Here is a 26011-nt window from a genome sequence, read left to right on the forward strand (position 1 = left end):
CCAAATTCCAGCTAGAAGAAATTGCACTTGAGCAGCTGAATGGGTCTGTGAGGGCATCGCCACGCCAGCAACAGAGCAGGATTTTATTTCTTGCGGGCATGTTTGTATTTGTCCACGTAGGCCTTCACCAGGTTGGCCACCTTACTGGAGTTCACCTCACCGCTCTTGCTGTGACACACCTGGAAAACCAAACAAACAAACAAAAAAAAAACACAGTAAGGATCAAACAAACACTTTCAGATTTACTGCAAATATGAGCTGCCAGCTGGGGAAAATCCTCATGACTTCCTCCTGGTGGTTATACAGATACACATGGATTTTTGTTGATGAGAAGGCCTGCTTTTGTTAAAAATTTAGTAACAAGAATTTCAAGAGGAGAATCTGACACTATTGTAAACCATACTAAAATGAAAAGCTTCACAGGTGTAGCAACAGTAACTGAGGATGGCGGGGCTTAGCGAACAGTCATTGTGTCAGAAATTGTGTACCTTCTCTACAGCTTTGCGGACAATCTCCTTGTACTCCTCCTTTGTGATTTCCTTCTTTTGGTAAAAGGGTTTGATGGCTGTTTTCACTTCATTTATAGCTTTTTCTTGGATCTGTTGTTTCTAGAGCAAGAGGAAGAGATCAGATTGTGTCAAAGACATTGATAGAGAAACAAAACGCTTTTCTTGAGAGATGGTTTGGTTTGTGATGGAGTGACAGGTATAGTGGCAGCAGGTTACCTTTTCTTTTTTGGAGCTGTCAGCTTGAGCCCTGTTATGCTGAGCGGGCTGAGTTGTAGAGGATGGTAGCACCTGGCTGGCTGCCTGCTGGCCCTGGGTCGCCACAGCAACCCCAGCTTTGGTTGGGGTGGGAAGCAGGGCGGGTTTTCCGTAACCCACCATGGTGCTCGCCATCTGGGGCAAACCAGAGAATGTGCATGAGGATTGTGAGAAAGCTATACGTTTGACTGAACTGCTGCAAGTTTGTATGTCGCTGTTTTCAACTTCTTTATTCTAGTGACAGTACAGAATTTAGTATCTTCACATCCTAATGCACCATACCTGTGTTGTATGGCCATCAGGCTGAGCTGCCGCTGTCTGGCTGCCCTGCTGCATGGGTGGAGGTGGTGGGGGAGGGGGTGGGAGGCCCTGAGCGCCGACAGCGGGCACCTGAAGCAGTGGCACAGCAGGGTGGAGGTGCACGGGGACCTGAGGAGGCATGGCGTATGGTGCTGCAGGCTGCAAGCTGACTGGCAGGGCTCCTCGAGGGCCCTGCATGGGGTAGTGATGATGAAGAAACATTCAGCTGAGAGGATGAGGAGCATCATGTTCATCACAGGCACCGGAGCGTTACCCGGGACGGCCTGAGGAGGAGGCTCGCTTTTAGGGGGATCTGGAGAATAAGGAAAACACAACAGTAGAATCAAACATGTAGGCTTTTATTTAAAAAAAACTGAAGCTGTGCAAGTTAAACATTTGTGAGACTTTCAAGAGGAATTAATTAACGTCAAAGAAAACAGTTTCATCTTAAAATCTAATGCAGCACAGTTGCCTGGGGTACTACATACTTCTAGCCTCAAAGAGACCAATAAACTGAAAACATGACTATTCTGTGTATCTTAGAGGGAAATCTGGTTGATTTATTGCTTGCTTTTTTAACATCTCTATATTGTCAAGCAGTAGCAGTGGTGTTTTTGCAGTGCTGATAAATAACTACACACAAAAGCCTCATTTTCACAGCTGCTGTGTGAGAGTCGGTAGGATTTTGACCTGCTGCTGCTTGCTCCTCCTCTGGTCGGTTCCAGCCTCCTGGTCCTCCTCTCTCCCTCTTGGAGTAATAATCCTGAACGTCTGCAGGTAGTGTCTTCCTGACGGCCCAGCTGGATGCCGATGACCAGCCTGACCGGTCGAGCATAGAGTCACCTGCCTCCGACTCTTTCCTCCGGCCACCACCGCGGTTCTCGTTGAAGCGGCTGTACGCATCATTCCCTGAATTGTTGCCTGTACCTGAGAAGTTGTTTCTGGGCTGCCAGCGGTTATCGGCCGTTTCCTCCTGCTGGTTGTAGAAGCTACGGTTGCCACCTCCCCGTCCTGCGCCCCGGCCGCGTTCAAACCCTCCACGGCCCCCGCGGCCCCTTGACTCTCCCCTGTTCCCGCGGTCTTCCCAGCGCGAGCTACCACTAAAGCCAAAGTCCCGGTTCCTGCTCTCACCTTCACTACGAGTCTTTTCTGTAACCCAGTCGGGGTTATCCGACCAGCCCTGGCGATCCGGTGATGTTTCTGCAGGGACACCATTTTCAAAGCGGCCAGCGCCTCCATGATACCTCCGTCCCTCACCGCCAGACCCACTGCCCTGCCCCGACTTCCACCCGCTCCTACGCTCCTTCCTCTGAGGAGACTGCTCTCTGGAGGCTGGCCGTTCAGGGCTGGGCCCTCGTCTGTAGGATCTTGTTCTGGATCGAGACCTAGACCGAGACCGGGACCTGGATCTAGATCTAGATCTGGAGCGGCTCCTGGATCGCCGCCTCCTCCTCTCACGGCTACGGTCTCTCCTAGAATAGTCTCTCTCACCATCCCGGTCCCTGTCTCTTTCTCTGCTCCGAGCGCGGGAAGAACGGCTGGAGGGCGGGCTGCCATCACGCTCTCTAGACCGCGAGCGCGAACGTCTCGATGGATCTCGTCTGGAGTCCCTCTTAGGTGACCAGGTGGAGGTTGGGGAGTGGAAGCGAGAGCGCCGCTGCCGGCCATTCTTCCGCTCTTGACTCCTCTCTCTCTCCCGTTGGTCCTTGGTGCTCTCGTCCTTGGTGACTTGGCTTGCAGAAGACGGAGGTTCTGCAGCAGCTGGGTCAGCGCTCTCTTTCGATAGTTCCAAAATAGGATCGTTGTCATGCTCACTCATGGGTGAACTGCAGTCCATAGGGACAACATTATTGTCATCCTTGGACGAACTGTCATCCTTGATACCTTCCCCAGAACTGTCAACTACTGAAGGCTCTTCTGATCCAAGCATTTTTGTATCACTGTCCTCAGAAGCTTCTGGTTCTTCTTGTCCAGCAGGGGGAGAACCAGGCTGTGGAGAGTTCTCACATGATTCAGTCTTCACATCCTTTGGAGATTCTTCATTGTTGCCTTCTTCTGACCCTGCACATATCTCCATTTCATCATCCTGCTCAGTCTGCTCATCACAGTGTGGTGACATGAGGTTCTCCAACAATGCGTTGTGAGAGTCGGAGGGTGACGGTGACCTCTTCTCAGACTCCTTATCTTCGGAGGAAATGGGGCTGGCTTGCTGCTCCTCCTCCCTTGTGCTCTGGTCACCCTCAGATGAAGCGGGGCTGTTAGGAGCAGAGTCTGGGGGACAAGACAGGTAGTCATCTCCCTCATCTGGTTTCTGTTCCTGTTCATGTTCATTAGATTGTTCCTCATCACTGCCCTGTCCCACATCATTGCTTAAAGGTCCAGCATCTCTTTGCTCATCAGCTGAGTTGAAACCATCCTGGTCTGCATTGAGGCTTCCTTCAGCATCAGACTGCTGCTGCTCTGAGTTATTCATCTCCTGCTCCACTTCAGTTTTGTCTTCTTCCTCCTCCTTCTCAGTATTGTCACCTCCATCACCCTCTTCTTCTTCACTTACTGCTGGGCTGCTAACCACTTCAGGGGAGCGCTTTTTTCTTGTTGTGGCTTTCCGTTTCCCACTGGCCTTTCGGTTTGTTACCTGTCTACCCTTCCTCTTGGCTGGCACCTGAGAAGCCCTGCCTGGCTTGGTGGGCTGGCTGTTGGACGAGTCAGAGTCTGACGAACTGGACTGTGGTGGTGATGATGGGTCAGACGCGGGAGTCTCTTCCTGGGTTTTACTGTTGCGTCCAGATCGTCTGGATGGTCGTGACTCAGCTTCTTTGGTGGGAGCTTTGGAGGTTGAGGCTCGGCCACCTCTCTTCTCTCCTCCTTTTGGACAAGTGATGGCGCACACTACACCCTGAAACACTGTAGAAGACAAACTATATAAGATATACAAGACCCCGATTGTTTTTAAAGACACAATCAACAATTTTCTGAAAGTCATGATGAAATATACACTTTGTGTCACAGTAGTATCACAGCAGTGTGTGGGAGCTGTGATGACTAAAGAGCTGTTGAAATAACATGAATGAAAGGTAACGTCTAGTGGGAATCACTGCCATCGTAAGCAAGCTAAGCTAACTAGCTTTCACTTTCCGAGTGGAACACAAACTTAACGGCACGATGGGTCCTTCCAAATGTAGAGGGTAGGTTATACAGGGTTATGCTTGTTTCCAAAAATGTCTTTATCGTCTTTTGAAAAATGGAAAAATACGTCAAAGCAGCAGTAATATTAAGAGTTTATATTCCCTTATACAAAAAGAGAGAAGAGTTCAAAGATCAGTTTCGACTTAAAAATCTTATTAAACATTTGCCCTTGAAGAGACCTACTTGCAGATAGGATATAGATTTTTGGAAATGACTTGCAGGTATTTTACTCGTGTTTTGTAAGACACATAAATGTGAACAAAATGTCAAACTGTTTAAATACTTCTTTTTACCATTTGTTTGTTTACACACTAAACCACAAAGTGTTTTTTTTTTAATCTGCCACTATCATATTAACAAAATTAAAACAATTAATTCAAAAGGATGTTGACATAAAAATCTGTCAGACATGACTCACCAAAATGACCAGGGCCAAACAGTGAACTGGAGGTAAAGGGAGATGAGCACAGTCCAAATGGATACGGGCTGTGGTTCCAATTAGTGGGATGGAAACTCTGCCTGTAATATCAACAAAAAGGTAAAGGCTTTGTCAGATTTTAGCTCGGTGACTGAATTAGTAATTAACTCTTATTCATTCTTTTGTAATTTCATTACAACTTTACATTGTGTTTGATCACTGTGACAATTAAACATATCTGGGTAAGTACGGTTTATCCAGTGTCCAGTTTGGATGGATGCTGATTGCCGTGCGTGACAACTGGACACCACGATCTACACAAAAATAAGCATCTATAAGACTTAAATTGCAGGTGTCACTAACAAAACTACAGACTGCTTTAGTCTGAACCAAAGCACTACAGTCTCTGTGGCGCAGTGTTTCCCTACAATTAGTGCAACTCATGTTCAAATGTTCTATGAACTGGACTGTAGAAAAGAGGACAGAGACAGAAAAAACTGCTTCCAACTTGTTTGGTATGAACATTGGCCTTGGAAGGGTTATTCACATAGAACAGGAGCAACAGGAGTGAACAAAGCCATATTAGTGGTCAGTTGGTATTTCATTACCTTGAGGTGCCATTAGCAGTGATGGGAGCAGCAGGAGAAAGCCACGGATTATCTTGTGCCTGGGGTTTGCACTGTTTGAACCCAGTGTCGTAGGGTATGTCCTCTGTCACCCACACAGGCTCTGAACTGCATGAGGATGAAAACAACATAGGAGTTATTTATGAAGGACTCCCCAAGTGTTAAAACTTACATTTAAGCTGTAAAAATATAATCCAGTTAGTTTAATCATCAAATGTTGCATCCCTCCTAAACAAGATGCTGCAGATTTACTCTGTTGATTACATTTAATTATGTCAATCTAATGGGACACTAATGGGAAATATACATGCAGCTGGTAGAGTGCACCATTTGAAGTAATGTGCCTTGCACTCCAGCAGGGGGCTTTCTTAGAACGCACTGTCCCCGCACTGTAAACAAAACTGTTGTGTTCTCTTTGATAAGATAAAAAGCTGGCAACTAGCAAGACTAGCAACTAGTGCGGAACAGATAACCATCATACCAAACCATCTTATTTCAGATACACCAACAGTGTGTTTCTGTATTTATCATAATTAATCATAATAAAATTATTAATCAAGAGAGGTGTGACTTACATGTCCTGTGTCGATGTGGTCGTTAATGAGACACAGGGAGACGGTGACCAAGCACAGCACTCTGTTCCTCTCACCTGGACAAAATATGTCAAACAGTGATGAGCTTTAACACTGAAAACATGGCATGAAACTAAAACATGTGGCACTAGAACTGATGTACATGGGAAAATGGAAAAGGAAATCAAAAACACACCTTTTTTCTGCTCAGTGAAGAAGGGTCGTCATTGTTACCTGGAAGGACATTTAGAGACTATTAGACACTGCAGAAAAATGCTTGTTGGTCACAAATACTTAAAAAGTTTTTAACTTACATTTCCTCACAAGTCCTTTTGTTTTGGAATCAGCCGCCGTCTCCACCTTTTGCCGCCTCAGTCTTCTCCCAGGCTTTCTTCTGGAGAAGAAAATTACATCTAAATTGTTCTCAAATTGGAATCCAAAGAAGTTGCTTTCATATTCAAACAGTTTATTAGGTTATCATCTTCTGTCTCTGTAAAGTCTTCTGAGACTGGCTTAAGTAAAAAATTGACACTCACTTGAGACAGACTTTTTGTTCAGGGTTTCTACAGCAGCAACTCTCAGCTTCAGGTTCAGTCGCTAGCTTCCTGACAGGAACCTTGAAACAACATGGATAGAAGCACATTTAGTTTGGGTGTAAAACATGTTTTTAATTCAACATTAAGCTCAGAAGCTTGCACAGAGTGATTTACACTGAGTGCAAGAGGAAATTAAAGTGATATTTAACCAATAACCATCAGGCATGCCCTATAGGTATAAAAGGTGGCTGCTAAAAGTTTGTAGTTTGCTTCTTCATGGCGAACAAATGCTGTCCTCAGGTTGAATGACCAAAGCCTTGGATAACCTTTGGGTCAGACAAGGGTTTGTGTGCTTTACTGACAGCTGATGTGTGTCTGACATCTTTGACAGACAGATGACAAACTTTCATGTCAAGGTTACAAGTTATACGAGGTTGTATTGCAGTTGCAGGGCTGAAATGAGTCGATTAATCAACTGATGGAGGATTAATCTGCAACTATTTTGATAATTGAATAATCAAAAAAAAAGTAATTTGTGAAGAAATAAATGCCAAATATTCCTTAGATACTGGGGCTCTCACTTTTTCAAAAAGTCACATTCCAATGAGTTCGAATTTTTTGATGCCTCTGCTGCCTTGCTGGTGAGTCTTCACTTTTGTTATCGCTGTAGAGAAAGGCAACTGCTCTTTACAAAGTTGGCAAACAGCCTTATCTTTGCTGGTAATTTTGCCACCTATGGTGTCACCCCTAAAATACTTCCACACACTGCTTCTCAGATGCTTCGGTGTCGTGATTATCCAATCAGCACGGCTTTGCTTGCTTGTGTCCTGTCCATTTTATTTATTAGCTTAGTGTACTAATAGGTTTACGAGCATTCAATAGGTCAAGCTCATAGTGAATTTTAAGGACAACCCCGACTGGATAAAGACAAACTACTTCAAACAGTCTGTTGCATTTATAGTCTTCTTGAATTCAAAGAGGTCATTACAGTTTGAATATTTAATTTTTTTTCCTATGTTTAATGAGAGTTAGAATTTCAAATAAAAAGTGACAGCCCTATTAGATACAGCTTCTCAATTATGGAGCATTTGCTGCTTTTTTCTCCTCTGTTTAAAATGAAATGCAAAGTTTTCTGTCTACAGAGACAGCTGACAAACCACATGCTGACTGGTATATGCACACAGGAGAGCGCCTTAATGAGAACATCTTTTTTTTTTTTTTTGCATTTTGCCTTTATTTGATGACAGTGAAAGTCAAGAGGTGGACCAGAAACACGGGGAGAGAGATGGGACTAAGGACGGCCTCAGTGATAATAACTTTTTCATTGCAAGAGGAGAACATATAATTAACAGTTGAACTTTAAAATTAAGCTTTTGGTTTAGTGTGATGGATTGCCTCTCTGTACTCTTTATTATACTGGACATGAATGAACAGCAGCGATGGCAAATGGCTTCTTCTGGAGACTGACCTGCACACAGCTGAGATTCCCATCCCATCTGTAAACATTACTGAAAGGTCTTCTATCCACCGGGCACGAAGGAACCATCTGCAACTTTGGTAAAGAAAACAAGCAAAACATCATTAACATACCACAGTAACAGGCACACATCAATTCATGCTGGTCTAACCGCTTTAGTCTTTTCCACATTGACATTAATTACATTCTGGGGGAAGATACTAAATGATATTTTGGCATGGAAATGATCAAATTTAATTAAGTTTATTGGCAAAAGGCCGAAATCAGTAATGGCCCTTAAACCACACTAGTTGAATTTTAAACAAAAGCTTTCAAATATATGTATGTGAGATGTAAGAAAAACATACAATTTATGTTTTTTTGTGTCAGTGTAGAAATTCCATGTTTCAACCATTTTTATAAGCCACCAACACACAATAGAGATCTATAAAACTGTTGTAAACATAATTACACCCCGAGATAATGCTCTTAAATCCAAATTGGCTAAAAACCAACTCCCTACTTCTGTATCACTACCTCACACAGACGTAATCACATCGTTAATGGAATTATAAATTTAACACAACAGCATTGACTGTCACCTCTGCCCATGTGAGGAGGCATCTGAGGCAGAAGACATGGCAGCAGCTGTCAGGCATGGCAAGCTCGCCACCAGCCAGAACGCCCAGGCAGATGGGACACCTCTCCGCCTCCTCAGCATCCGTCCCATCAGGAGGGCCCTGGCCGCCTTAAGACCCAAGACAATAAACACACACAAGTTTTTATTCATGACTGATCTGGTAAGTAAGAAGTAGGAATGTGTGAGTAAAGTATAGAAGTGCACGCTGATGGGGGGACATTGTTCATGCAATATGTGTCTGAACATGTAGCAGACGACCAGTTTACTGTAGAAAACATGACACCTAAAACATAACTGTAATGAGTTAAGTCTCACCACTTCCAGCTCCAGTCATGTCCAGGCCCGGGCTGTCCTGATCACCACTACAACACAGAAGAGATGGTTGGAAAAATTAAATGTTGGTGTTGTTAATACAAAAGAAAGGAGGACAGCTTATTAGGGGAACTATGTTAGGTATTTCATTCTAAAGTTGCATAATCAGCAGCAGATAAAAATATGATAAAATTGTTTTTTTTCTCATAAAATGCTATTTGTCCAAACATCAAGTCACCAAATAATCTATGCAATACAGCAGGATAAAAAAAGTAGATGAAACAAAACGTAAAACTTTTAAGATTGTTGTGTTTACTTTTCCAAGAGGCAGCGCACAGGTAGCCATACCTTATTTTAAAAAGGTATACCGGTATTGATTCAGGTGAAGGCACACATTTTTGCAATACCTTCTTCAAACAGTATTTTGTCATTACACAATTCAACTTGCTAAAACATTTTAAAAGTAACTATATGACAGAATTAGCGATCTAAACTTAACATATTTCCAAAGAAAGTAACACAATTTCATTATTGTCTTATTTATTTAAATCCTTTGATAACACGATGATGGAGAACCCTCATTTACAATGGTGCTGAGGTACAGATACACAATAAGAGCAGACACAACTAAAATCACCAAAGAAAGCTAGGAGGTAGCAGTTAGGGAAGAATACATGGTACATCAATTAAAATCAAGGTAAAATTAACTATGCTAAAAGGTAAAAGCGCAGGAATTGACAATGAGACAAATAAATAAATAAAACAATGAGAACAATTAAAAGATTAAAAGCACTAACAATTACAATCAATAAAATTAGCGATTAAACATTGGAATTGACTCAGCAGTATTAATGAGGTCAACTTTTTTTTAAGCATATTCCAAGTATGTGGGGCACAGTAACAGAAAGCAGATCTTCATGACTGTATGAATTGTTGGCATCTGCAGGGTGAGCCATGTGTGTGAGCGGGTACATCAATCCCAGAAAGCAGGGCTGAGAGATAAGGGGGGTGGGAGGGCTTCTGTAAAATAGCTTTGTAAATAAATAGGAGCAGATGCGGATCCCTCCTCGCTGACAGAGCAGGCAAGCCAGTTTTTTGATATAGTAGGCGATGGTGTGTCCCATAACTATCTCCTGTAATGAATCTTAATGTGGAGTGATATAGTGCATCTAAAGGTTTGAGAGTGGAACTGCCCACTCGCCCATAAATAACATCCCCGTAGTCCAATACAGAGAGGAAAACTGCTTCAACAATTCTTTTTCTTGTAAATAAAGGAAAACAAGATTTGTTTCTAAAAAGAAAGCCCAATTTCAATCTCAGCTTTGATAACAAAATGTCAATATAGACTTTAAAGTTTTTCATCAACTCAAATACCTGGATATTTATAGTATTGCACTCTCTCTATTATGGTGTTATTAACAAAACAAATTTCAAAACTACCATAGTAGAGTGGTGGCATGAATAGAATCTGCACAGGAATAAAGGACTGTGTCATCTGCGTATAGATGAAATTTGCAATCGTACAATGAAGAGGTAATATTGTATATATAAACACTGAATAAGACTGATCCAAGAACAGAACCTTAAGGAACTCCCTTTGTAATGGGGAGAAAAGAGGACTGGATATTACCTATCTTGACACACTGGGACCTGTCAGAGAGATCATTCTGAAACCACAGGCAGCTAGCTTGTCAAAACCCAAAGAAGAAAGCCGGAGTAAAAGCAGAGAGTGGTCAACTGTGTCAAAATTTTCAATTAAATCAATAAAAATAGCAGTATAGTGTTTTTGGTTATCGAATGCTGAGACTATATTGTTGCTAACTAAAGAAGCAGCAGAAATAGTGCTATGCTTAGGCCTTAAGCCAGACTGAAATGGAGTTAGTATGGAACATGTGGATAAAAATGATTTCAACTGTTCATTAACAAGTATTTTTGCATGACAAGATAGTTTTGAGATTGGGCAATAATTATTAAATTCAGATTTGCTACCACCTTTGTGGAGAGGAAGAACATAGGCAGTCTTCAAAAGTGTAGGAATGATGCCAGAGGTAATGCTAAGATTGAAAATATGAGTTATATATTTAGAAATTAGCTGTGCTGAGAATTTCAAAGCAAATGGTTCCAGTTTGTCGTCACCCGTTGATTTTCATGAATATTGCAGAAGGCGTCAGCTACCATCCCACTGGAGAAAGGAGACAAAATAAAGGAGTGGTTTACCTCAGCAGTAGTATTATGGAAGCATGACCTATGTTCTTCCACACAACTGTTGGGACCAACACTAACTCGAATAACTGACAAGATGCAGCAAAATGATTGTTAAAAGCAGTGCAAATTGCATGGCTATCAATTATCTGAGGAAAGCCATTAACAACATAGGCAGGTAGAGGAGTGCTAGAATTGTTTGCAGTAGATTTGGCCATTTTCGGGAATTTACTGGGGTTATAAGAGGAATTAGTAAAGGAGTGCAGATCACGGTCAGTTTGGGCTTTTCTGACGGCAACTGTTCACTTATTCCTCAACTGTCTAAAGGCAAGCCAATGACAAGGGTCTGGTGTGCCTAGCCAGAGCCCATGCTTTGTTTCTGGAATAAAATAAGGTAGAAAGCTCAGCAGTGAACCAGGGAGTGGAGCTACATTTTGTTCTTGTCTTTATTAAAAAAAAAAAGTGCATGCTTAACTAAGACTGAATTTAAAACATTGGTTAAATAACTTAAAGCTATTTCAGGATCAGGGATTTTGAGAGTGTCAGCGATTGGACTAAAGTAAAGGTCATGTAGAAAGGCCTAGTAATTTAAATTTTTATGAGTTTCTTCTGACCACTATGTGTGAATGAGTCTTCCTCTGTCTCACATCTCTAAGGCAACAGTCAGGCAGTGATCACTAACAACAAGGTCAAAAACACCACAGGCAGGATATTTCTCTGGTCTGTTTGTTAATATTATAAGCCAGTCCAAATTGAGATCACCAAGGATCATCACCTCATGATCAATCAGTAGTGCAATTCAGCCAATTATTCCTGGGCTTTTGAAGGAGCATTACTGAATGATTATGCCCCAGATCAATTTTCAAGGAAAAAAATTCAAAATATTTAGAAATTGAGACTGAAGTCAGCTAAAGTACAGAGAGAGATGATTTTATATATACGGCCACGCCACCTTCTCTACCAGCTCTATCTGCTCTGACAATATTAAAGCCTCTAAAAGAAACAGTTTGATTATCAATCAATCAATCAGCCAAGTCTCCGTTAAAATCATAACATCCAGATGAGTTTAAGATAAGAGGATACTTAAATGATCATATTTGTTATGACTTAGCAAAATACTATATTTACATGTAAGAAACCAAAACCACTTCTAGTCTTAAAAACCTGTGGATCAAAGTTTAAAGTAGCGTCTTAAGTGACGAGTGCAACAGAAGACGCCGATTTTAGAGCTGAAAGAGCTGGCTTCAGGTAATTTTGAGGTTGAACATTTACAGTGATTAGTTTCCTGGGACGTGCACCAGATTGTTTGACTACAAATCTCATAGGGCATCTATAAGTGATTATCACAGGGATGTGAAAATGTCTTTGTTTGGTCCAAGCCCGATAGAAAAGTTGCCGGTGTTAGATGTGGAATCAAACAAATAGGGACTGGTACCAGAGGGACATCAGTCTCTAACAGACCGGTCATTTCCAGTCACGAAAGTTGCGGGGTGGCATGGTTGGTTTCTGTGAGGAGCACATAAGCCGAGGACACCATATGATAAATTGGCAAATAGCATCTGACCTCCAACTTTGTTCGGGTACTTTTTAATCCGATTAAAAAGTAAAAATAAAAAGGCAACATGATGTAGCAAAGCACGTCATTCATGTACGGCAGCTGTTTGAGTTCAAGTTGTTATGCGATAAGGTTAGCTAACTTAAACATGATGCAGTTTGAGGCAGGTACCGGCACTGGAACCCCTGAGGATTTCATTCCAAAAATAGTGCCTCATCAGTGTTATGGAGATGATTCGGCTTAAAAGAAAATAACGGACACTGCACAGAAGAATATACTTTGCAAGAATTGCAAACGATGCGTAAAAGCATAGGGTGGCAACACAAGTAACCTGTTTGCACACTTGAAAGCTAGCCATGTGAATGACTATGGCAACTGCATGAAAGTACAGGTCTCAGCAATTCTAGCTCCAGGTGCATTACCAAAATCTACATCCAGAGTGACACAACAATATACTAAGTACCTCATAGCCTTAGAGAGTTCACAATGTTCACGTTGGTGTCACATAGATAATTATTTAGTCATTAAATCAAAACAGGCTTACAACCACTGCCTGTTTTGAAGAATTACAAGATAACTCTAGTGTGTGCGCGCTAGAGACTGTCCAGGCACTGCACTGCCCACGCAGTTGAGTTCTGCCTTTTTCATTCTGTCAACGTCACATGCCAGAATTTTCAACAAAGGTGGCAGGGCAGCCAGTAATACAAGGTTGAGTTAGATAGGCAGGGAAAACCCTGGGTTTAGTGCCAGTTGTGACGTTGATCATTCCTATTGGTTGGTTAGTAGACATAGGTCGTAGCAGCAGTCACACTGTGAGATGGTTATCCTAAATTTGTAGGGCTGTAATCAACCAAAAAAAAATCTTTGTCAACTGAAATCGAACATAATCTTCAACTAACCGATTAGTCGCTGACAGGGGGGCTGGATGTAACAGGACAGAGTGCACAGTGAACTCAGCAGTCACACATTTCTCCGTTCTCTATTTCTGTTTTGCGTCTTCTGGTTAGGCTAACCCATTGTTGCTAACGTTGGAGCTAACCCCCTTCACCTTTTGCAGCACTTGGGGAAACAACAGATGTTACACTGTAGTCTGTACTGTACATTTACTGCCAGACTGACAATTTACTGCTAACCTTTTCCTCTGCTCCGCTCACATCCACTGTCACTTTCCTGCGGCTCACTCTTTCCCACTCGCTACACAAACATACTACGCAATGCCCTATTCCTTACCGGTGTTACGCTACCAATAGTTTCCCAGGCAACGACACAGAGGGTGACTCACGTACCGGGACAGCGCTGCAAAAGACTAAGCTATTGATTTCCAAATGAATGGATATTTGGCGTTATTTGTGACATTAAAAAAAATGGTTTCGGGCCTGGCGGGAGTTCTTGTTGTTATAATTATAGGAGAAACACTGGTTCAGTAAACGCTCAGTAAATGTTGAGTACAGTCTCCATTAGGCTGGGCGAGTTCAAAGTTGTGAAAACAACAGGGGTGTTTTGAATGAAAAATGCCACTGCAACATGTGGAACTTTGCACCGTGCATTATGAACACTGCATAGTATCCTACAAAACATGCAACAACTCACTAAATAAAAGTTAAACAACATTTCTTGAAAACAATATTCAACGTAACAAAAGTCTTCAGGAAATGTGCCTGATTAGTACAACGACACTTTCATTGGGTGAACGCAATCACATAGCAAATACAGTAAAAAATAATAATCAGTCATCAGAAAACTAACAATAATAGGCCTACAAAAAGTAACAATTAGGCCTACTGATCAATGTGACATTAGATTAACAGTTTTATTAGGTATTCAACAACGTGGTAGTCTTAGATCCCACAGTTAACCAGCATTAACATTAGTAACGGATGCTCGTTTTTTTTTTTTATAAAGCAACATTTGACTAGGAAGACATAACATTTCAGTGCAAATTATGTCAATATGTAATTTAAATGTGTACATTAATAAAATAATAAGTTTAACCAACTAGTTTTTTCTGGTGCCGACTAGCGAGGGTAATACATATCCCTAGTACTACTGACTACTGACCAAACAGGTAGAGCAATTTGTGGCTCAATCAAAACAACTAGAACAGTCACACAAATTCAGAAATGTTTCTCACTTAAACATAAGAACTGGAAAACAAAAATGAGCTACATCACAACACTGTGACAACCAAAATGTCAGATGATCTAGTCTTATGTCACATTATTGACTCTATTGCCCAGCTCTAGTGTCCACGTTCTCTACAAACAACAGCTCTTAATGCCACATTCCCACATATCAGAAATAACATCTGATTCAATCATAGAAGCCGACAGAAATATTACAAGATCAGTTTTCAAAAAAAATCAATAGAGCATGGAAGCTGAAAGGTGCAGTAATCACAGGAGAGAGAGAGATCTGCTCATGTTATAAGGCTAAACCACATTTATGGACTGGAGCTGTCAACAGACAGTATTTCAGACATTTTCTGTACACTAATGTTCGTCAATTTGACCATTTTCATTAACACAAATTGTCAGAATTCAGCCTTACTCCTCAGATTGTATTCTTGTCAGGGCGGATAAGGATAAGAAAACTGTTCTGTTGCGGCACACACCACCATATAAAAGCTTACATCCACGTTTCACTCTAGACCAACATCAGCCCGTAGCTGACTCATGACAATCCCACTCTCTCTTGATGGCTGCTGTAAGTGTTATTAATGCTGTCTGTAGTTTACACATAAATAAATCCCTGCACTTACTTCACGATAAATTGTGAAAAGAATAAATTGAGAATCAAAGACAACATTTTTTGTGGCGAAACAACTGGATGATTAATCGGTTGGTCAACAGAAAAAAGCAACCTACAAGGATGTTAATAATTGATTAGTCTTTTCAGCCATATATCAAAGACAAATGGCAAACATTCACTGATTCCAGCTTCTTAACTGTAAGGATGTGCTGCTCTTCTCTTGATGAAAACATTGCAAATAAAATCTCGGTGGATATGAGACTCAAGGACAGGAACACAAAACAAGCAGAGTGAACTGTTGATGATGCTGAATTTTAATTATTATTCATCTATATTAATGTTAATATTTGAAATCACAGCTGATTTTTAAATAATCTAATTTAAAAAAGCCAATATTAACTTTTTACAGGAAAATTTTAAAGAACTGTGACAGAGGTACTGAGTAGGATATTAAAGGTTGAAACTTGTCTGTGCTCTCTGCTGGACAAACGATATGGCCATACTGTTTATGAATCATCTCTAATGTATCTATGGTGTTTCTGCACTGTAATTTCTTCTTACATTTCAGCTGACATATATGGTGATATGGTATGTCTACAACTTCTGGTATCTATTGTTGACTAGAAGTGAAAGTGAAATATTTTCCAATTGAAACTTTGAATCACTTTATCTAGCAAAAGTAACAAACGGTGGTGTAAAACCAATTCACAGATGCTGTTGATAAGATCAGTAATCAGGTGAACTTTGACAACTTTTTTTTTTTTTTTATAATCCCTACTTCTTGAGTGTTATCTTAACAGTAATGGGGGACAACCCTAACTACAGCATGCCATCAAGACTTCTATGACAGTGAACAGGAAGCCGCCTGCCTCCGATAACTGATCCAGAGCGAGCTTTGATCACTTTAATAATGACGATCATAAACATTTAGCAAAGTGAAACTCGGCCCAGAGCTTTGGTGTTGGGGGGAAACCGCAAAATCTCTAAATAATTAAAATAAACCAAAACAACACCGACAATTAATCTCAATCCTTATGCTCCAACTGTCACGTCAACTGTGTTTTCCGTTTACTCACAGACACCCATTTAACCAACACTACCGGCTAACTTATATGCCTGGAAGCCTCAAATGAGATAACAACACCATGTTACATTAAATGGCGTGATTGTAGGGTTAACTTAATCGCATTTGCGTTGGCAGATAGATAACGCTACTTGTGAAAGCACGGCCTGGCTCCTGAAGACAGAAATTAGCACCAACTTGATCAACCAGTGCCAACACGACGGTGACAACACGGTTGTTGTTGGTTAGCCAGGCAGCTACTGCTAGCTAAAAACACAGCTACCTAAGAGCTAGCTGGCTGTTGTTAGCACGGCAGCAAACATGGCTAAATAGTGTCTAATATTAGCCTCGAAGATTGCACTGAAGGTCATAAGTTAGCCAGCTAGCTAGCTCGAATTTAGCTCAAAGCTAACTAGCCGCTTTGAACAACAGCACCTGCTTACGTCGCTTTAGCCCGCTAGTACTTAGCTCTAACGTTAGTTAGCGAGCGGCAACTGTCGTTACTCACCTTGTAAAGTGCTGCTGTGGCTGGTTTACACCTCCGAAACTGTTTTTAGTGCCCAAACTCTTGCTGTGAAATGCTGACGAATCGCACTCTCCGGTACTTGTTTATGGCTAAAAGCGAAGCGGAGCTTTCAGAAAGTCCCAGCCACATGTCTCGCGGTCTGGCTGAGAGTTGGTACAACTGGCGCCCCCTGCTGGAACCGCCGAGCATTACAGAGAGGACATAACCATTTACATTAAAAGACATAACAGCCATATATGGTACAGCAGTAAAATTGTACTTAAATAAATGTACTGTCACTTTAGAAACAAATACTATAGTAGAGGTAAATGTCGTCATCAAAATAACAACCTAAAAGTATAAAAGTGGTGGAGAAAACTTTGAGTAGTCGAGATTTTTGTCACATATGCGTACAAGTACTTATAGTGAAATGTTGTTGTGTCAAACTCCCAGGCAGTGCACAATACAAGAAATTATAAAAGCTAAGCTAATATTTACAAAATCTCTGTCTATATCTATCAATGGAAGAGCCAACAATCAACAACAAAAGTCAAGTCAACAAAAGTGTGAACATGGTTGTAAAGTGAACAGTAGATAAACTGACAACAGTATTTAAATAGCAGTTGTGCAAAATATACAAAATATAGAACTACTGATAAGAGCATAAGAGCATAAGAATGGTAGAGGAGTAAACATGGTTATAAAGTGAACAGTACAGATAAGGTCGCCACAATATTTTATTAGTATTTAATTAGTGAGCAACTTCATGAGGTAATAAACTGCAGCACACTGCTGTCTAGTTACCACTTCTTCTTGATGCTTGATACTGTTGATTTGGCAAATGAATGAACAAATCAAACGTGTATGGACTATTAACTATTATGTCAAAAAGGTGAATATAAATATTGCTAGCATGTTACAATGTCCTTATGCTTTAATAATTCTAGCAACAAGTTAGCACACCTTAAATGTTAAATATCAATGAGCTGAACTGAACATTATGGGGTGTATTAAGAGATGATCCTAAGACCCCATCAAAGATACACATGGGTCAAGAGTTCCACATCCAGGTACATCTGTCTACAGTGTGATCTGACAAATAATCATGCACAATATAGACCAACATTTGAATAACCTAATAATAACACACAAGACATCTACATAGGTTCAAGGGTACATCAATAGACTCATGTAGGCTAATTGGGTAATGACGTGACATGTCATGACAAAAATAACAAACAAAATATGTTCACTTCTTCGCTTTTACTTACAGTCCCCCTCCACTCAAAAACATCTTTTTCTTCTTGTTCCTACAGTTGGATGTTTCACTGTGCAGAATGATGTATGTGCAGTGTTTGTTTTCATATTCATCTGCTGAAAGTGCAGGGTTTCTCTGTCCTCATTTTCTCTGAGCACAGAGAAATAAATAGTTTGGAAACCAATCCTTGTCCAATAATTAACTTACACAAGTGTGATGTGGAAATCTGAAGCCTCCAGTGCAGAAACACTGAGAATGAACTTCACAGTGAAATAGGAGACATCTTGTGTGTAGCAGTTTAACTTTTGGAATGAAATATATTTGCATGTTAATAGATTCTGAAATTTTTAATGGGGGAGAAGGAGTAGATGTCATTTTGAGGATTTTAACAAGATAATTTAACTTTTTTGTTGAAAAAGTATATCAGACACAAATTATTATCCAAAGTAGAGTATTTTATATACATCTTAAAACATGTCTGGAGAGGATCTTTAAATTTTTAATATCTATGAGCTAACAGGACATTATTGGGTGTAATAGAGATGGTTTTAAGTCCCCATCAAAGACACCCTTGGTTCAGGGTCAACAGTACCACATCCAGGCACATCTGTCTGTCAGGCCAAGATTTGAATAACCTAATAATAACACACAAGACATCCTCATAGATTCAGGGGTACATCAATTGACTCATTAGGGATGTGCAGAGAGCCCAGTATTTGTATCTGTATTTGTTGAGGCAGCAAAATTATTTGTATTTGTATTCATATTTGTATTTAAATAAAAGTGGAACAAGGCTTAAAAATCCTGTTTTTGTTTTTATTACGCTTTTAATTTTAGAAAATTAAAGTGTTACAATAAGTGTTCATGAATAAATTACCTTACGAAGGTGGTCCCCACACTGGGCCTCAAACTGGAGTCTCCCAGATCATAGACGACTAAAACTTTACTCATCGCCTCATTGCAGACAGACCTCTACCTATTTATACACCCGTAACAGAGACAGCAAAGCATGTAACATGTAGGGAAGAACTTCAAAGGCGATTAATGCTTTGCACTTTTCATTTATTGCCTATTTTTTACAACCCAACTTTGTGGAAAGGAGAAAGGGAACAACAGGTTATGGAGAGTCCCCTGAGAGCACATCACTTGTGTCAGTAGCTCAGCTTTATCTCTGGGGAACACCCCCAACTCAAGGAGTGATGTCCAAAATAGGAAATGTGCATCATGTAGCAGGTGGATGTGACTTCCCTCGTTGAGACCTGCTAATAGACGTAACAGCGGAGCAGAGGAGAGAGACTGAGATAGTGATGTGACCAACCTGCACACTGGCATTTGACTTTTTTTCTTCCCAAAAACAAATCATTTAAAAAAAAATTTGTATGAAACAAATATTCCTAAAAAACACATTATTTGTGCTTTGCCAAATAACGTATTTGTATGCAGGCACACTCCTATGACCCATGTAGGCTAATTAGGTAGTGACATGACGTTTCATGACGAACTGAATATTTAATAGATATGTTCACGTCTTGGCTTTTACTTAAGTGAGATCATCTTTGATGAAATGTTGTCAGTTGTGTCCACATAAAATCAGCTAGGACAGCTAGTGTCAGCATGGTGCTGCCAGACGAGCACAAACATAAAGCCAGGGAGGTTTTACGTCATCTAAATGTGAGTGTTCACTGCCCTCCAGTGGCTACAGCAAGGAACTGCAACACTAACACAACAAAAATGCGTGGCTAACATATATTGTTTTGTTTGTACGATTTTTATGGATATAAATATGTACATGTAATTATTTGTGTGATTATAAAAAATAAGAGTAACACCAATATTAGTACAAAAATATTACTCACTTGTAATAGTGGTCACATTTAGGAACTACAAGGCAGGACACGATATTGAGTAACACTTCTGGTCAATACTTTCAAAATATCATTGTGTGGGACTGAAACACTTGCTGGAAGACAAATATAGTTGCTATAACTGTTTACTTTATTGCGTTACTTACCTTAAAAAACAAGATGGTCACACTGCAAAGTTGATGTTATTCATTAAAATGCTTTCTGGCTCCCCATATCAAAACGAAAACCTGACAGTAAAAATTAAGAAGGTGCTTTCTTTTGTCTAGTTTCACCATGCAAATGAAAGCATACAAAAGGGCATTAAACTACTGTTTACATACTACTGAAAAACATTCAACATTAGTCTTTTTAGTGCCAAAGTTCCTCTTTTTGTTACTATCCTTCCACCACAGCTCAACAGGGAAACACTGTCCGAGGAAACACAAAGAGGGAATCTGATGCTTAAAACGACTGTAAATGTGGCAGATATTCACTTGATTGACACTTGATATCCTCTGGCATACACAAATGACATCTTATATTTGTTTCAGTTAAAATGAGCAGTGATGGCTATGACTGAAAAGACAGCACAGGTTATTAAACCCAAACCTCAATGGCTAACAGTTGCTTTTGCTTGCAATAATTGGTTGACTGCAGAACCACCACAGATCCTCAGATTATTGCTTTAAGTATCCATCAAAAGTGACACAGAGCAGTTGTGGTGAATGCAGCACTATCTCTGTAATGCATAAGACTGGGTACAAAATATATTTTTGGGGCTGTGGGAAGTGGAGCGCTCAGCAAAGTCATTAACAATTCAATTATGTTGAAAGGAAAGAGCCAGTGACCAGTTGTTAAACAGAACAAAGGGATGAGTATGCCAGCAAATGGAGCTTGTTAGGTTCTATCAGACAAGACGGCTGTTTGAAGTCCAACTACCAACCATGAAAACATATTAAAACACTGGCATCTGTACAGACGTCTTTTACTCAGCACAGAAAAACCAGGAGCCATGATGCATCTGGCAGAAGGCTCATTCACAAATAACTGGATGTTATTTATTACTATTAATCATATAAAAGATGCATTTTTACAATTATGTTTTCATACAATTGAATTGTCAATATTTAGGACTGTTTGGTCAAGTTTGCATTAGTATTATGACATTAGTACAGCAGAAGCTGGATGTTTCAAATAATTATCCATTACGTCAGTTGTTTATCCATTACTTTTAGCTGCCTATTTCAAGCATTTATACACCATCTTTGACTATTTCAACTATTTATTCATTACCTTCAGCAAACTATTTTAACCATCTATGTTAGACTACTTTTAGACAGTCATTTCAACAATTCTTCCATTACTTTAATCCAACTATTTCAACTGTTTATTCGTGAACTTGAACTATTTAAACAGTATATCCATTATGCTACTTTGTGCTATTTCAACCATTACTTTTAGCAAACTATTTCAACTATTTATCCATTAACTTTTTAGCTTTCTACAATCTATCCATTAGGCTACTTAAACATAGCATTATAGATTTCAACCATTTATATATGATTTTTAGCTATTTCAACTGTTTATCCATTAGCTTTCCATTAGCTCTTTTTTCAAATTAGTTGAGCTACTCCACAATCTTTCCATGTAACCCCTGGCAGCGTCAGAAATAAAAGATAGGAAATTGGAAGAACTTGTTGAAGGGGGGAAAAAAAACAAAAAAAACAGAAGAAACAAGCGTAAAACCAAAGCAAAATGTTCAGTGTTTTATTTAAAAACTATAAACAGTCACCAAAGTAAATAAAGCCAATCTCTAACAGACTGTTAGGTCTATGTATAGTCACACATCCTACTGACACTGCAGAAATGAGGATGGTTGGGTCGCCCCGGTCAGATGCTAATACGACAGGCAGTCATAAATGTTACACAACACACGGTAGAGAGGACAGTCTGAGGACGTGAGCCGGAATGTGGCATGGTATTAAGAATGAAAAAATAGTACAATAAAACTCCACACTATATTAAGATAGAAAAAAGTAGTGAAGAAAATATCATACCTGCACGTAAAGCAAAGAACACAGGAGAAAACCTGTATAAAAACTCCATGTATTTAAACCAATTTACAAATACAAAAAAATTTTGGTACGCGCACTGTGCCCGTACAATGACAAAACGCTTACAGTGGATATATGTTACTTGTGTGTGTGCGTGTTGAGGGGGGAAGGTGTGTGAGGGAAGAGGAAGGGAGAGAATACCTTCAATATTTTTTTTTCTTCTACAAAATGACATGAGATATATTATTCCATACTCTTTCAGCCAGCAAAATGAGTTCTACAAGGTATTATAATACAAAAAATGTCACAGTTCCACAAAAAACTGTTTTTTCCCCCTCCCTAAGCTTTACAGCATCAGTACCTTTGCAGAATTATTTACAGGTTTTTAAGTACATTCATCCACTGCTGAGTATAGAATCACATTAGATACAAGTGACCAGGGATCATAAAAAAGCAAAAAAAAAAACAAAACAAAAACAAAAAAACAAACAAAAAAAAAAACATACTACTTTATTCAATCCTACCAAAGTAATGCTTCTATTACTCCACAGAGCAAGTTCTCCAGTGGCTGCATCGGCATGAAAGAGGATCTTCTTTATATATATTCACAACATATTTACAAGATTCTTTTTCATTAATTGTAATGGTATTCATTTCAATAATAAATAAGTGAAAATATATTGACTCAAGTAAGAAAACCAAGCTACCAAGTTTCTAAAGAAAAAAAAAAAAAAAAAAAATTCTCTGTGCCAGTTGCCAGCTGAGTCCTCCTCCACCCAACCCTGTGGGACACCTATACCCTGCCACCTCCCCGCCTCCCCACCCACCCGTACTCTTCAGTCGATCGCCACTCACTCCACACACACACACACGCGCACACACACACGCACACACACACGCGCACACACACACATCAGTTCACGGGACGAAGAGAAAAATAAAAAATAACAAAAAAACTTAAACAAAATGTGCTCGTGTTTGGGGTTTCGTCGGTGGAGTCCCTCGGGGAAGCAGTCTGAAAGAGCTCCCCCTGGTGGGCAGCTGGTGGAAGACCCCGTGGCAGTTTTTTTTGTGTGTGTGTGTAGGTGTGTGTGTGTGTGTGTGTGTGTGTGTGGAAGGGGGAGGAGGGTGGGGATTTGAACACAGGTTGGCGAGGAAGGAGCTGAGGATGAGAGGGGTGGGGAGGGGTGGTGGGGAGGGTTAAGGGGGCACGGCAGGCACGGCAGAAGGAGGGTCTTCGTTCCGGTTCCTGCCCTCTGCTCCCCTGCAGACCCGCTACAGCTCACCGGTGGCTTTCTCCTCTCGTCTCAGAAGAGGGATGAGGGGTGGTAGAGGTTGTCCTTTTGGCGTTAAGCCTGGAGCGAGCGCGTCAGTTCGTAAAGGCATTTGGCGAGCGTGGTGGAAACCTCCATGTTACTTAGCGCGAGCACGGAGAGGTGCGTTTCATGCCTCTTTACCAACCTGGGAGACAAAGGCGGAAAGGAATCAACACAAAGATAGTGTGTTCTCCCACAGTCCATCAGAAAACATTGACATCTAATCCAAACTGCTAGGGGTGAGCAAAAATAACTGAAACACAGGCATAAAAAAAATGATGAAGACCCTGTCAATACTCCCTGCTCTGTAGGTGGTTCTCTCCAACCACCAATAACTATCCAGGTAGAGTTTGCAGAACTCCGCTTTTAAAAATCATCCAACAACCCTGACTTGGCTTGTTACAACTTATGTGCAGCTTCATTCACACTGTAAATAAGCTAAGGGTGCCACAACTATCAATACTAGGATGAGGGTCGGGTCATATTTCTTGTCATGTTCATTGATGTCAAAGTAATATAATTGGTGGCTCCTAGCTATTATTTGGTCAAAAAAAGGCTACAAGCAACAAAATCACCTACAACTGAACAAAAAGTGAACTCAACACTAAACAGGACACTTACATGCGACCACAGTCAGAGTGCTTGGCGATGTTCTTTAACGTTAAGGCAGCAGTTAGTCGTATGTGTTTGGTCACTGGTCCCTCTTTCTCATCCTAGAAGAGGGAACAAAGAAGAAATATGTTTAGTTTTATAGATGATAAAGGTTCAGTAGGTGTTGCAGTTGAAGACAGGCACTTGTTTGGACATATGGACAGATAAGACAAATGGTGCCTTTTATTGGTAGTGAGACAAGGACACTAGATTCATCTGACTGTCTTAACATCCATGCCCATTCTTAAAATGGTATATCACTCCAACAGTTTGTCTTTACAGTAGCAAATGCCACAATATGAGGAACCGTGAGTTTCTGAAACCTGCAGAATTTCTTTGATTCTGAAAGTTTGCCGACACTTTGTGCAAATTCCAATCTAATGAAGACTTGGAAATAACCAAATTCATTCCCTCCAGCATCTTCACTCAATCCTGTCCTGTGTATGAACCAAAAAGTGTAGGAAACACACAGGGATTTAAATCCACCATGACCAACACAGAGATTTATAAATCATACAAATGTATGTGTGTCAGAGAGAATTAGAAAAGAAACTCTAGGAGAAATGTGGTCTTGGTCAGAACCGCTCTACTCACAGTGAAGTCCCTGAAGACCAGGTTTCGAGAGCCTCTGCGTAGGGCCATGAGAGCTGCACTCGGATGATTGACGATTGCTTTCGGTGCTCGCGGTGCCGGAGTACTGCCTGCCACTGGCGGAGTCCTTCACAACAAATCATGCATAAACATCACACATTAATATCAGTTGTTAAAAATTCATTATTTTTATCTGCCATTAGACTGCATTTTGGTTTAATATCCATCTAAATATTGCACCTAAATGAAATCGACCAGTCTAGAGTACAGAAAATGAGTTGAAGTCAGGTACAGCCAGACTTTCAGAGCAGCAAAATGTATTCTTAATGCCTCAGGCAATGAACACTTTAATAAAAATTCAGTGACTGACATTTTATACATTCTCATTCAACTACCAAGTACTGTATAAGGCACAGTCTCACACATCACTCACATATCAAGAACAACAGAAAAAGGTATACGTACTGGGAAGAAGTCTGATTGGGACTCTGCGCCTGCTGCTCTTCTAGTTTGAGTCCAGCCAGCAAAGCCTCTCGAGAACAGTGCTTATCCTAGAAAAGACAAAATGTTAAGATTTTAGATCAATCTTGCACAGTGTTTTGTGGTTAGTTATTTTATACGGTTGGTACGGGATCTTTTAATACTTCCACTGGACGACGCCAAAGTCAGAAACAGTGAACGGCTACCTTGAGAATTTGGGGAGTTGTAAACATAAAGTAAATCAGCTGTAGGTGTAGCTGCAGATATGGTTCCAAAGCCCAACCTATCAGTCATCCACTATCAGTCAAAGGAGTCTTACCTGTAGATGCGTGATGAAGGACAGTCTCTGCCGAGGAAAAGGTTCACATCCCTCCCATTGACACTGACCTCCATACACATCTTTTCCGCCATGTTGCGTTGCCGCGTGGTAAAACACCTGAGACGGCGTTTCAAACCACCTAGAGGAGAAAACACGGGACGAATCAGCAGAAGCTCCACAGCGTCTCAACTGAGGTTGATTATAAAGCAATGAACAAGAAAGAGAGAGAGACGGTTGGGTCTGCTATTAATCACTGGAGTAAAGGCCTATCTACGCCGTACTGACACGTACCGTTTACAGGATTGCCACAGACACTTGAAGTTTTGCCCCTCTTTCCTGCTTTGCTCGGGTGGTGCTGCGGGGGTTTGCTGTGTTGGGAGGCGAGGGCTGTGGTTACCTGCTGGTGCAGGCTGGGATACAGGGGGCGGGGACGGGGTAACGGTAGGCTGTGGAAGAGACAAGATTGGAAAAGCCAAATAAATATTCAGCATGAGAAAAAAATGGAGACATCTTGAAGTGAATACAATAAACACATCTGGAAGATTAAACACTTAAAGATTACAACACCTTTCAACTATAATGTGACACAAAACACGATTCACTGAGGTCTTACTT

The 26011-nt window shown here is 40.7% G+C and overlaps 2 protein-coding genes across 3 annotated transcripts in view; both read right to left on the reverse strand.

The window, feature by feature from the left end:
* Positions 1 to 494: 494 nt before the first annotated feature.
* scaf11 (SR-related CTD-associated factor 11) lies at positions 495 to 17076 on the reverse strand. Its single transcript, XM_042403323.1, has 14 exons — positions 16887 to 17076; positions 8814 to 8860; positions 8461 to 8606; positions 7871 to 7954; positions 6403 to 6482; positions 6181 to 6260; positions 6063 to 6100; positions 5870 to 5943; positions 5277 to 5402; positions 4669 to 4769; positions 1755 to 3968; positions 1047 to 1377; positions 726 to 899; positions 495 to 608 (listed from the first exon to the last, which is right to left on the reverse strand). Exons 2-14 carry the CDS (start codon positions 8830 to 8832, stop codon positions 581 to 583), a joined length of 3495 nt encoding a protein of 1164 aa, XP_042259257.1. The 5' UTR covers positions 8833 to 8860; positions 16887 to 17076; the 3' UTR covers positions 495 to 580.
* A 4662-nt stretch (positions 17077 to 21738) lies between these two features.
* Positions 21739 to 26011, reverse strand: part of arid2 (AT rich interactive domain 2 (ARID, RFX-like)) — a 41752-nt gene continuing 37479 nt past the window's right edge. For both annotated transcript variants that reach the window (XM_042403229.1, XM_042403228.1), the window contains 6 exons: positions 25688 to 25842; positions 25397 to 25535; positions 25063 to 25148; positions 24601 to 24724; positions 23977 to 24068; positions 21739 to 23500 (listed from right to left, as the gene is read on the reverse strand). In XM_042403229.1, coding sequence (XP_042259163.1) covers positions 23389 to 23500; positions 23977 to 24068; positions 24601 to 24724; positions 25063 to 25148; positions 25397 to 25535; positions 25688 to 25842 — 708 coding nt within the window. In that variant the 3' untranslated portion in view covers positions 21739 to 23388. The remainder of the gene's footprint in view (positions 23501 to 23976; positions 24069 to 24600; positions 24725 to 25062; positions 25149 to 25396; positions 25536 to 25687; positions 25843 to 26011) is intronic.

Source organism: Thunnus maccoyii, chromosome 23, assembly GCF_910596095.1.
Source record: "Thunnus maccoyii chromosome 23, fThuMac1.1, whole genome shotgun sequence".
NCBI lineage: Eukaryota > Metazoa > Chordata > Actinopteri > Scombriformes > Scombridae > Thunnus > Thunnus maccoyii.

Bases quoted from the DNA above. Each gene is read 5' to 3' on its own strand.
- scaf11 (XM_042403323.1), bottom strand. The intron at 4,770-5,276 runs GTAATGAAATAC...TTGATATTACAG, and splicing joins ACTGCTAATGGCACCTCAAG to GCAGAGTTTCCATCCCACTA. The intron at 3,969-4,668 runs GTGAGTCATGTC...TGTCTTCTACAG, and splicing joins GTTTGGCCCTGGTCATTTTG to TGTTTCAGGGTGTAGTGTGC.